Raw genomic sequence first — 12800 nt, forward strand, 5'->3', positions numbered from 1 at the left:
ACCAATCTTCCGTCAAAATCATTGAATCCAGATACTATAAATGTGGGAGATTACTACAAGTGAACAAAAGGCAGTCAACGAGAAAAGCAACTGCTCCGTTCTTTCATTCTTTCTTTCTTTCTTTCTTTCTTTCTTTCTTTCTTTCTTTCTTTCTTTCGTTCTTTCTTTCTTTTCTATTTTTTAACACAAAGTCAAAAATATCTTTTTCTTCTTCTTCGTCGTTGTCTTATTATTATTATTATTATTATTATTATTATTATTATTATTATTATTATTATTATTATTTGGGGTTTTCCTCAGCATCAGTCATCTTGGGCAAAAAAAAGCTCGAATTTTACACAAACCTTTTCAAATTCACATGGCTTCGTTGTTGTTGCAATGCTGCTATAGCTTATTATTAGTCCGTAAAAATTAAGCTACATTGGAATTTCATTTTCTTGGTCGTCTTCATTCTCCTCCCATGATTCTTTTCGTCTTTGTAGGGATGTTACGGCAGCTGTATTCACTCGGCTATCTCTCCTCCTCTTTCAGACTCCACGCCTTCTCCATAGCAGTGTAGTAGTAGTCTGCCTGCTTCTCACTGACTGAGATTGCATTTTGTGTCACAGTGCCACCGGGAGAGGGGCGACAGACTGCTGCGCGTCAGGAGATACCAGTCACCATCCTTGCGGTTCAAGTGACACCGCGCCGCTGGGAATGACATTAGTATACTAAAGAGAGAATACACAAGAAAACGCGAAAATGACTGTGGATTTTGAAGAATGCATAAAAGATTCACCCAGATTCAGGTGAGACTGCGCCTCTTCGGCACAGCGGTGCGCAAAAATGGCACACCTTTTTTATATATTTCTTTCTTTCTTTCTTTTTTAAGACGTCTGCAGGCTTTACTCATGCCAAATTTGTGTCATCAACAGGGCAAGTAAAAGAATGTTAGAATTTCTGTCTGATTTTCACATGTGCAACAATAGGATGGCGTTTTGTCTGTCCATTTCTGCCTTTTTTTTTCTTGAAAATTTGTCCTGATATTTAGCTAATGCATGGACATTTTTTTATATATAATTCGGGTTGTTTTTAGGATTTTTAAATGCATTGTGGGGTTTTTGTTCGAAGGATGTCCGATGGAGTGATTTTTGTAGTGTTTGTTGATAATTGCCTCAGTATTATGAGAGGAGGGACACCCATTATTGTGCTCAATGAGGATCCATTTTGCTTGAATGTAAAATTAAATAATAAAAATAGGAGGACAAATATGAGGGACTCAGTGATTGTGAGCACAAGAGGGAATCCTTATGTATGTGATTGAGTGTTGCAGCATGGTAAACATTGTGGATGCAGTCTTCATTTTATCCATAGTAAAGGGGTTGCAGTCACCCACTGTGTGTCAGTCTGCACACTGGAGATGAGATGCCCTTGCAGCAGCAGTAGCAGTGGCCAGGCTGGTAAAGAGGCAGCAGGGTACATGATTACTGCAGGAACAGAGCTCATACACTGGGCACAGATCCAGCTGTTCCGCCCCTTGCCTATTTGCTGTAGGGTATTAGTCTTACTGAGTCCACGTGCCAGTCTGGCAACGCTCCTGTGGGAAAAAATAGAGAAGATTCTAAAAACATTTAGGTCAGGAATCCCCAGTTAATCCACAGGTCTGTCTCAAATAGGGCATAATATTGTGAGATCTTTTCCTTCTCATTTGTTTCTTGAAGTCAGCGTCTGTTGCCTGTTTGCTTTCTGTTCTCTAGGTCGGTCGCTTCCCAGTCCATTTTTCTCTCTTTCTTCCTCACACTCAAGGGACATCTACTATGTTTGTATCACTAACATTTGACCGAGCAAGCAGTCAGGGAAAAGCATAAAGAATTCGAGGGAGACAGACATCCAATCTGCTCCTTGAGTCCCACTTAAGTGATGATGGATGGTTGGTTAACAGAAGGTCAGGTAGAGAAGGAGAGCAGCATACATTCACTGACTTCCCCTTTTCTCTGCTGGTTCACTTTCTCATCGCCTCACTGAATGTTATTTGGAAAATTCCACCACTTCCAAAAAAAGCAGATGTTGCTGTTTTCTTACATCATCCCATAAAAATATTGAAAACTGCTTAACCTCTTACAATTGATGATACTTTGAATTTGCATAAAGTGACAGTATAGGCTGCTATCATTTCATGCTGTAGTAAAGTTCTGCTTTATTTCTTGTTGTTTGCATTAAACATGAAACACCTTTGACTTAACTCTCTTGAAATCTCCACATCACTTTTTTCAGCCTCTCAACAACATGATAGTCTGAGCTACTTAAGCCAAATGTAAAGACAGATCACTTGTTCCTATGTAAAAGTCCAACTTGTTGCAACCAGGTAACAGGTTACTGTGGTTCAAAATGTAAATACAGTAACTAAAACAGTGGCAGCATTGTGTAAAGCAGTGGTTCCCAACCTGGGGTCCCCCAGCAAAGAGGGGTCCCCCAAAGAGGACAGGGGGTCCCCGAGGCTTTGACTGTTCAGGACCAGTGCTACTTAAATGAAGGCCATGGCCAAGGACAAGTTGAGATGTATTCGCTTAAGTTTTTTTTATCATTTGGGTGTTTCATTCACATGGAACCAGTGTTTTGGGAGTGCACTAACTTTGCACTATTTCATTAATGAGACATGTCTGAGAAATGCCACAGTAGGGATGATCTGTCCTTATTGTAAAGAAAAACAAAGGTAAGGCTATATGTTAGTAATTACCTTAATTTTGGTTTTATGAAAGGAAAGGATTCAACCAGAATATTTATCATATGTCATTTATGGTGATAAACTGTCTAATGAAAGCATAAATCCTAGCATAGTTTCAACACGGGGTAGGCAGGGGTCTACAGTTTTCTGGTAGTTGCATTGTGGAAGTTCTCAGGAAAAAAAGAGTGGGAACCACTGATCTAAAGGACACATTCATGTGACAAAGCCATGCCAGTAAAATGGTGAATATGACTTCAAAACAGACAGTGAAGGAAAAAAATTATCTTGAGGACATTGTGGACCTTCAACAGTGTGTGGCTAGCTGTAAGACAGCTTGAACAAAAGTAATCTGTGCAGTCCAAGAAGCTCTTTTAGCATGTAAAAGCTCCACAATTCTAATAAATATTTAACATTTTAAAGGAACATATGTTCCAAAGACCTCAGCTTGTCTGGTTAGAACCATTGGGTGATGTACTAGCCAGGCAGTTCAAGTTAGTCATGATACATTTTCCCCAGTACTGGATTTAATTTCTATCTTCTGTCTGTTTCCTTGTTGTGCCATTCTGGAGAAACAGAAGTTATGGTGAAGCAGAGAACCAGTCGTGTTTGTTCTCCCACTCATGGAGTTAAAAGGGCTCACACACACCCTCACACTGCAGGTCTTAACTTGTACCAGTGTTGTAGTTGTGTATGCATAGCTGAATGAACATGAAAGAATATTTTAGGTATACCTGCATTCATTCCTTTTTTGTTCAGTCCGTTGTTCCGTTGTACTGTATTCTAAACTCTTTGATGCCCTGCCACTTATTCAGTGGCCCCTTAAATGTATTAACTCTTAACAGGGCATGTGAGGATGCCTGTGCATCGTGAGCTTACAGTTGTTGGCTATTATCTGATGTCATCGAGGCACACCGCTTTTAGATGTCTGTCATCTCTCCTAAATTTCTGGCCAAAGATTTGTCTTTCCTGTGGTTTCATTTGGTTCAGTGCACAGAACTGTTTCTGTGAAACAAGTACTTGTCAGAGTTATCATTATGCACGAAAATCGGTTGACTAGAACATCAGATTTCTAGGAATAGCACATTACCAAATGGGGTCCGCACACACACATGAACATACATTGCCTTTTTGTGCTTTACACCCCAACATCCACTAACAGAACACTTCTATAAAGCATAAAGCCACTAAGGTGGAAATTTCATTATATAACCATTTAACAACTTATATTTAGACTTTTCATTGACTGTATTGTTGTGAAGTAAGTATTAATATGCATGTGGGTGGGTGCGAGCTGTTGCCTAGCAACAGTTGCTGTAAGCCTGACGACTGAAGCATCAAGAAAAGAGGGCAGAAAATTTAAGAATGAAAGAAAAGAGTGGGTGCTGTGAAAAAGACGCATCATTTCACATCTCACTGAAGGAGAAACGTTTTATTGCGACAAGTATTTTTCTTCAAAGGCATTTATATTCCTTGCTTTTAGCTCAGCAAGCAATCCAAGGATGTCGATTGTGTCCACACACGTGCTCTCTGTTTTGTTACACCAAAAAATGGTGGATTTGAACTTATATCTGTAAAGTTTAGTTATTCTAAGAATCAGTGGTTGCTAGTCAGGTGCCAGAGTGTCATGTTGGTGATGACATCAAGCGTACAGTCATGTCTGTTCTGTGTTATGTCATCTGTGTCAAACATAAACTTAAAACAAAATGAGACTGTGGATATGGAATAGCAGGTGCTAACTCCAGCAGTTGTTGGTTTAGTGTATAGTATGTACAGCTGAGAAATTACAGATTTGCTGATCAAACTGCACCTGTCTGCCTGTTTCTGTTTTCTCAGTGGTTGTCTATCCCACCCACTTAGACTGAACAGCAGCAGGCTGTCCAGACATCCTCGTTTTACTCAGTAAATCAGATTTGGAATATGACCAGAAACAAAAGACAAGCAGATAGAGTCCTGCTTTTACAACTATAGCAGACTGTTTATAGCAGCTTATTGTACTGATTAGCTTTTTTAAAAAAGTATCTGCTACAAAATAAAGCAATATAGAGTTGCTAAAAAATAATCTTATATTTATATTGGCCATTGGTTAGAGGATACCTCAGGTTCAAAGAGTTAAAAGAGAGGATTTTTTTTTATCTTAATATGCTGCTAAATATAGAAGGTTTAAGAATATTCAGTCTATATAATTCATTAGTGAACTAGATTTTTTTTAAAAGATTTGAAAGTGCAGTACAAAAAGAGGCTTTTGGCTCCTGTTATATGTGATATCACTACATGATTTTAATAGCATGTCTCCATCTTTTGGCAGATTAAAGTGCTTTTTTGATGCTTTAGATATCTGTTTGGTGCCCTGGTTTCTTTCAAATGTCTGGATATTTATTCCCTACCTGCGTCATCATCGTCACCTTTAATCCTCCTTTTTACACACATCATCAATTTGCTTCTCCCATAGAGATAATGAATTCCTATTGGTCAGCTGCCTGTGAAATGTGTAAATATGCATCCTGCTGTGTTTTCCAGCAGCTATGCTGTTGCCAAGAGTGATCGGTGGCTTTGGCTACCTGTCCAAATGTCTCAGTCAGGGATGGAGAGATAGGCTCTGTCACTTTCAGCACTAAACCACTCACAGCTGTTTGCAGTGTGTATGTGTCAGCAGGGAGAATATAGTTGTACTTGAAGAGTAAAGGGAATGGAGCAGGACGTCCTTGAATGCACAGATGAATTTGCAGTAGACAAGAAAATGCATTAAACTGCAGAATATGATTACTTGTTACCAAAGATGCTGTGACACTGATTAACTGCATGCTTGCTAATGCAGTGCTTCCAGAAAAATGACCCAATGCAGTACCTCGGAAGAACAGAGACCTATATTTTTAACTGTACGGCCAGAACACCTGGTCTAGCAGACTGGTTCTTACTTATTTTGAAGCAATCATCTTTTAGAGCCACTGTGAACCTTTGAAAATGAGGGACAAATATTTCTTTAGCATTATTGCTTTGCAGATTCCAGGCTACTGACATTAAGTTCCTAATGTGATGATTCTCATTCCACTTTCCCTCATGCTTCCATGTATTGTTAAGCTGAGCACAGATGGAATTAAAATGGCCCTACTGGCCTTGAATCATTATTGATCTCTATCCTTGTTATATGTAGGTTTTTTTTCATTAAAATGAAAGCTACTTTTTGTTATACTCTGTTTGAGAATTCAGTGTTTTCTCTTAACAGCTTAGTTGCAGAACTTCCAGCAATATTTAGGCAAACACTGTGGAATGGTGAGCAAATCTCTTGCATTTAGCCCTAATCTTGATGGATTTGCAGTCAGTTTTCCTTTGAAGGTATAGGAAGGTCAGGCAATATATTAATACCTGATTTACTCCCACACGCAAAGAGGATGGGTTTATGTAGATTTAATACCCATGGTACATCAAATAAATAAGCAGCCAGTCATGACCAAAATTCCCTTTAATCTGGACAGTTTTTGCCACTGTAGGATACATATGTTAATATATAGCGTATGAAAAAATAGATTATGTCATCTAGATTAATGAGTCTAAGCATTTAAGTTATAAAATTTTGATTACTAGTATAGTTAAACTTCTGATCTGACTAGTTTTTGTAAACCTTAACTACCTATTATTCTCCTAAGCAAGCGTTGGTGGAAAGCTCCAACTGAGACAAGTCTGTCATGTCTGCAGCATGAAAAGTTACTGCAAAATGTGCTTTTTCTGGCATGATACTTTTTTACTCTGCAACAATGAAAAATCACCACAAAGTAGCATTAGTTGTTTTCAAACATGTAATTTCCTACACGAGTCAGCAGCTTTAGTATTTTTCAGCATTATGGCATAAAGCAAATGACAAAGTGCAGAAAGGAAGGCTCTTGTCAGTGGAAGGCAGTGATATTTTTTCCAGGAAGTAACTAAAAAGTTCCCCAAACATCCCTCCTCAGACCTTGCAAACTCCATTTTTGCTCACACAGCATCTTGTCTGCCAACTGTTTGTTTGCTTTGAAGCTGAATGTGCACAGATCACAACTGTGCTTACAAACCTGTTTGCTTATATTTGTCTCATATGAGGCTGGATATTTTACAGTCTAGAGGATCTGAAGGTGTGATCAAGCATGCTCATAGAAGGGGCTCATTTCCCATTTCAAAAGAACATGAAAAGAAACAACAAGTGATGAAAAGAAACTGACAAGTGATAAGGTTGTGTGCATTGTGGAACATGGAGTGTATGTCATTGTCATTCTTTTGTATTTGTGTCACACATGTGTGGGCCTGTTGGTTAGCATGTATATAAATCATATCCTTATATTCTCCCTACTGCCAGACACATAGTAGTTCTGCACGTTCATGAGAGAGTATCACTCCAACACGTGTAAACTACTTCGTCCACAGTGCAGTAGATTTTCTGTCACACGTGTTGCCGGGGGACTTAGCGCGAGACCCATATATGAAATAGGATTATCAGTAACCACACTCTGATTAAATCAAGTGGATAACCTACACAACCTATTAAAGCTCACACACTATCAGCCTCTTTCCCCAAGAACTTCAGTTCCATTCCTCTTTCTATAGTGTTCAGGATAAAGAATTATAGAAAAGACTTTGACACATTTCCTGTCTGGCTGCAGTCCAATGGACATGCGGGCCTTCTGTGTATTGCATAGACAGTTTCTGTGGCCTTTCTATACCACTTTGTGTGCTTTCCTTTTGGGTTTTAATCCATATGAATATTAGTTTAACCTTTAACCTGCCTAGCTTTAGATTATTTTAAGACCTCTTCTCATATGAATCATGGTCACATTGATTTCATGCTCTATAGGACTGTTGTGCGGATGCTCTAATTAAACAAACAGAGCAAGTGTGTTTTTCTTATATGGCAATTTTGAAAATAACTGTATGCACACTGCTTTGATCCAGACAACATAACCTTTGCTGTGTCCTGCTTGTGAGAGTTACCTCGATACAAAGCAAGACATGGTTACTAACTAATGCCGCCCTTACACAACTATTTGGCTCCAATTGGTCATAAACAGGCTGCTTCTATTTTACGTTCTAATGCTAAACTGTAGGTATTTACTTCTTAGTTTTAGAAACAATACTGGTTTAGAACTCTACATAGCTGTAGGTAACTATAGTTTAGTGCATGATGCAAGAGACAAAAATTTGACTGTTTTTGTGATGAGAATAAAAAGAAGTTTCATGGTGACTGCAATTTTAGGTGGACTAGACAAGAAGAATCAGAGCTGTAGCAGTTGTACTTTAATATTTACATTTCCTGAGAAGGGTAATAAAAATTGCATTTAATCACCCCTGTTCCAAATGTTCCAAATCCCCTTAGAGCAATGCCTGCTGTCCAAGTACACAAAGGGCCATTTATCCAATAAATTTTTAATTTAAGTCATGGCCATCAGCAACCATAGACAGTGTTTGTGACTTGCATTATTCTCCAGGTAAATCATCTCAAACCAGAACATTCAGATAATTTTTTATACAACATAACAAGGGTTGTTTGTGGTTTGTGGCAGATGGAGGCTACAGAACAGATGTTACCACTATGCATCAAAGTTTAGAATACATTTAACCTCTGTTTGAAAGTTATAGATGTGAGTGAGTGAAAACATGGCAAAAATGGAACCTTTTCACAGCTGCTAGCTCAATGAAAACAACATTTCTGTGCAGTCATTCAATCACACTGATGTCAGCATTTGGTCCTGCCAAGGCCTGTCGTAACTCAATTCAGAACAGTTGAATAAATTGTCGGCATCTTGTATTTGAGCCACTTTCTTTATATAGGAATTACACTGTATTTTACCAATGAAAAACATTAGTTTTTCCCTTGTTAAAACTGTTATGTTGTCTTTACTAAGGTTTATATTTTTAAGACAATAGCAGTTTCCATAACCTACAGTATTTGTTGCTTGGTTTTTAATGGTCTTGTTTGGTGGTATGTTTTGGCAGTTGAATCTTTTGCAGGCTGACTTTTGCCCAGTGTGCACAGAGGTTAAGCTATTAAAATGTAAGCTTAGTCTGAACAGTGGAGAGTTCACTCCCAGGGAAGTCATTAAATCACACAAGAGAGAAACCAGCAGGACCAGTTAGCGTGTAATATGTGGAATGTATCTGTGATGGTCAGAATCATGTGCAGGCTGCCACAGGTTTTAGCATGCCTAGATAAAAGCACAAGGCAACATCATCAAATGTATGCATGCATGCATAAAGCTGTTAATCATGTGGATGTTAACACACAATACAGATTGGTGCTGAGCATATGGTGTGAAATTGTGAAGTGACTACTTATATAAGGTCATATCTTTCAGGGTAAAACCATCAACTATTCGACAGGTTCTCCCACTGAATATCTCTAAACTGCTTGTTGATTTAGAAAAACAATAAGTCTTTAAAGTTAAGGTTTTCTGTCAGAAGAAATAAAACTTTGAATTTGCTTGTGGCTTTTTGGTTTAGATGTCTGTCATTTCTCATTCTAATTTAGCCCTGAAAAAAAGCACAAAAAAGCATTTACATCCTTTTCAGGGGATTGAGTGCAAAAGGACAGGCCTTTGCCACAAAAACACATGCATTTTTATGTTGTTTATCCATATATAATTCAAGATCAGAGCTTGAGAAAAGAAATCCCTTCCTCTGATGTTGCTATGACTAATGTGTTCTGTTTCGGTTCTTAAAGAGGAAATGTTTAAGCCACAAGTGGATATTCGTCATCCATGCACAATGTGGGAATTATCTTTTGGGGCTGAGCCCTTCTTGCCGTTTCAAAATAACAATTAGACTGGTTTACCTGAATGTGAAAAAGAGAAAGGGGAACGAGGGACATGTCTTTCATGCTATCATCCGTCATGTCTTTGACTCTTACAGATCTCTTTCACTTCACCAGTTGCACACATTTGTCATGCACAAGTTTGTTTTTCTAGTTTTGCACGTTGTCTTTCTTTGTCGCAGCAGTACTCCCTCTGATCAGTCAGGGCTGCAGCAGCAAAGCTGGTTAAGTGTCAATACATTACCAGAGTCTTGTCTATTTTTTTTTTTTTAATTGGATGCAGTTTAAAGGCTGCATGGGTGGTAATGTAGATGACTAACAAGGAAAATTATTGATGAGGGGGTGTGCATGGACGGGGGAACAGAGTGAGAAAGATGGGTTTATGGAGGGAATGAATGGATTTGTAGTATATGTAGACCATGAAGGCCAGCAAAAGGAGGACAGAGAATGGAATTGAGAACGATTAATGATCTCCACAGTTAATGTAGTGTGTTGTTGTCTTGGTAACCAGTCACATATTTCATACGTTTTACTACATGACTCATGAGTTACCTTGTGAACTATAAATGCATCTGTGCATATAAGCATGAGAGAAAGCAGACATTGCCGGCAATATTTCTCAGAAAAATGTCTCAAAGACACAGATGACCGAGGTGGAGCCCGACAGAAGAAGGAATGGACATCTGCCTTGTTGAATTGCAGGCAAAGCTCGGACACAGCTTCCCTTAGGAGACGAATGAAAAAGTCATGTGCTTCGCTCTGGTTCACAGCATGCAAATAGGAAAAGAGATGGTGTGTGTTTGTGTGTATGTGTGCTGACTCTCGCTCTCTCTCACATCTGGGATCCACTTGGGCAGCTGGTTCAGATTTGGCCCAACTTTCCCTCCTTTTGTTTTAGCCGTGCTTTCTTGGTTTTGTGTAGGTTTCCTTTAATTCCTTTTGTTGTTTTTATTTTTTGATGTGCTGTTTGTTCTTTCTGTTTACTCATGCCATCATCGGCTTTTTCTAACCGTCTCCTCCTCCACCCACATTCCTTTTGCCCTCTGCAGTATGTGACGTGAAGGAAACAAAACCACTTTGCGTCAGAATTTTGAACCATTGACCATAACTTCAGCTCTTTTACATAAACATCATCATTAACTAGCTTGTTTAGGCATTTGCAATTAGATTGATCCTTGTAGGTTTTTTCTCTATAAACCCATCTTCAGTGTCTTGAAGCATTCATCATTGATTCCTCACAGGTTGTTAATACCAGCTCACCAAATGTTTGGCAGCCCACCTGCCCTAATCCTCACTCGATCCATATGCCCCTACAGCGTAACAGTTGTGATTGACAAGCCAATCTTTTTTAGAGACATGAAAGTGGACCGGAACACTGATTGTTCTCTTAGAAACTGATGGATTTCCCTTTCACATTCTTGTTCTTTACATTACTCTGCTTGCATCCGTGCCTCAGATCTCCGTGGAATTCTGTGTAGCCAAATGAAAACACTCCCATCTGCCATGTCAGCAGTCCCACACTTTCTTGGATCCATCATTCCTACCCCCTCATAGCCCCTCACACATGCACTCTTTCACAAAACAGACTGCTTCCTCCCATTTGTTCGATGGATTGCCCATTGAGCACAAGTGAGAAAAATTGGAACAGCTGAACCCCATAACTGAGTAGGAAGGAAGGATGACTGTTATATATTCTGCATATACATAACCATTGTTCTGGTATGTGGATGTAGAGATGTGGTTGGGAATTACATAGCATGTACTTTCATGCACACATGTCCCTGTGGAGCAGACAAATGTAGCTAGCTGAACAGGGAGGTTATGTTGGAGACATTTGGAGATGCCTCATTCAGCGTAAAACGACACAAGCATAACTAGAAGTTTCATGGTGACTGCAACTTGTGGTTTACTTTGGATCAGAGGGTAATAAACCAGATCAGACAGCAAGCAGTTAAAGCTCTGTTTTTCACTGCAGGCAAGCACATTTTTTCACACAGTTTTTCAAACAGTTTTTCAAAGTATCAGTATGCTTCCTATAGACTGTCCTTTTCTCTTAAATGTTTAATGTAGAGTATTTGGATGCAGGAGACATCCAGGGTGGTAATGATGGCATTGTAAAAATAATGTATTATCTAACTCTAACTGTGATATGTTTTGTGGTACTTTACTGGACAGAATTATGAGTTGCACTTAAATTTGAACAAACTACAAATCACCGTTAGAGTTTGAGGAGGCAGAGTCAACTAATGCACCTCACTGCATTGCACTTATCTGGAAACAACAAATTATGTGTATGTAGAATTAGTGACAATTACAAGAACTGTAAAATATGTACATGCTTCCAGGGTCTTTGTCCTTCAATCCTTGAGGTTTTTCTCTCTTACTGTTTCAATTTTTAGGGGTCTTTGTTAAGACAAGTCCCACCTCTTTATACTTTCACAATCCCTGGACTTTTGCCTACACTTTGCATCTAGTTATACCTGTCTTCCACCACTCTTCCAATTAATCACTTGTAACGCAATCATGTTATATGTTTCAACATGCACTTGTGATAGCTACTGTAGTCTGGCTGAGGGGCAAAATTCAGTAGTTCAGTCTCAAATATGAACAATCTGGGAAAGTAATCCAGTGATTTTCCTGCTTCTGCATCCTTAATCCAGAGTTCAAAAATACAGGCCGTAGTCCGGAGGGACTGATTTGCTGCATGGACCAAGTTATAATTTGATATATAAATGTTTATTCCAAACTCCATTTGTCTGGTCTGTGAGTCCTTATTGTCTGCATGGCTTCTTCAGCAGATTCCATCGCTTTCCTCACATCACAAAAACATTGGCGCACACATGCTATAAATAACGGGCTATTTGTGCAGTTCTGGTGTGTGGACCAACAGCCATTCATTAAAAACCTTTGTCTGCAACATTTAAAACAATCCTGACCTGATGTAGGATATTTGGATATTTGGAATAAGGTAATTAAACTACAGGAAGTGAAGAATGCATGTTTTGCTGACAAAATGAGAGGATAGCAGATTGTATGTTTACAACAATTTTATATTCTGATCTGTTGACATTTGGAAGTGTCAAGTAAGGCATTGATGACCTTCAATATGTAAACATGATAAATTTGTAGCTGTTTTACAATCAAATTGCCTGGAATTTCAAGCCCCACCCGCCAATGTGCAAACATAGTATTTACTCATTACAACAAGCACCTAATTTAAAATGACATTACACTCAGTGAACAAAGATTAAATGCAGGAGTTTATAATGCTTTCCACTTTGTGTAGAGCTGGCCAGACTAATCACTTTTCATTACAAAACC

The 12800-nt window shown here is 38.8% G+C and overlaps 1 protein-coding gene across 5 annotated transcripts in view; it reads left to right on the top strand.

Annotated features, from left to right (window-relative positions):
* Positions 1-577: 577 nt before the first annotated feature.
* acap3b (ArfGAP with coiled-coil, ankyrin repeat and PH domains 3b) overlaps positions 578-12800 on the top strand; it is a 48200-nt gene continuing 35977 nt past the window's right edge. For 3 of the 5 annotated variants that reach the window (XM_041979662.1, XM_041979664.1, XM_041979666.1), the window contains exon 1: positions 579-788. In XM_041979662.1, the coding sequence (XP_041835596.1) occupies positions 742-788 (47 nt within the window). In that variant the 5' untranslated portion in view covers positions 579-741. Of the gene's footprint in view, positions 789-12800 lie in introns of all 5 variants that reach the window. The other 2 variants (XM_041979663.1, XM_041979665.1) reach the window with 1 other exon arrangement.

This window comes from Melanotaenia boesemani, chromosome 3 (assembly GCF_017639745.1).
Source record: "Melanotaenia boesemani isolate fMelBoe1 chromosome 3, fMelBoe1.pri, whole genome shotgun sequence".
In the NCBI taxonomy this organism is placed as follows: Eukaryota; Metazoa; Chordata; class Actinopteri; order Atheriniformes; family Melanotaeniidae; genus Melanotaenia; species Melanotaenia boesemani.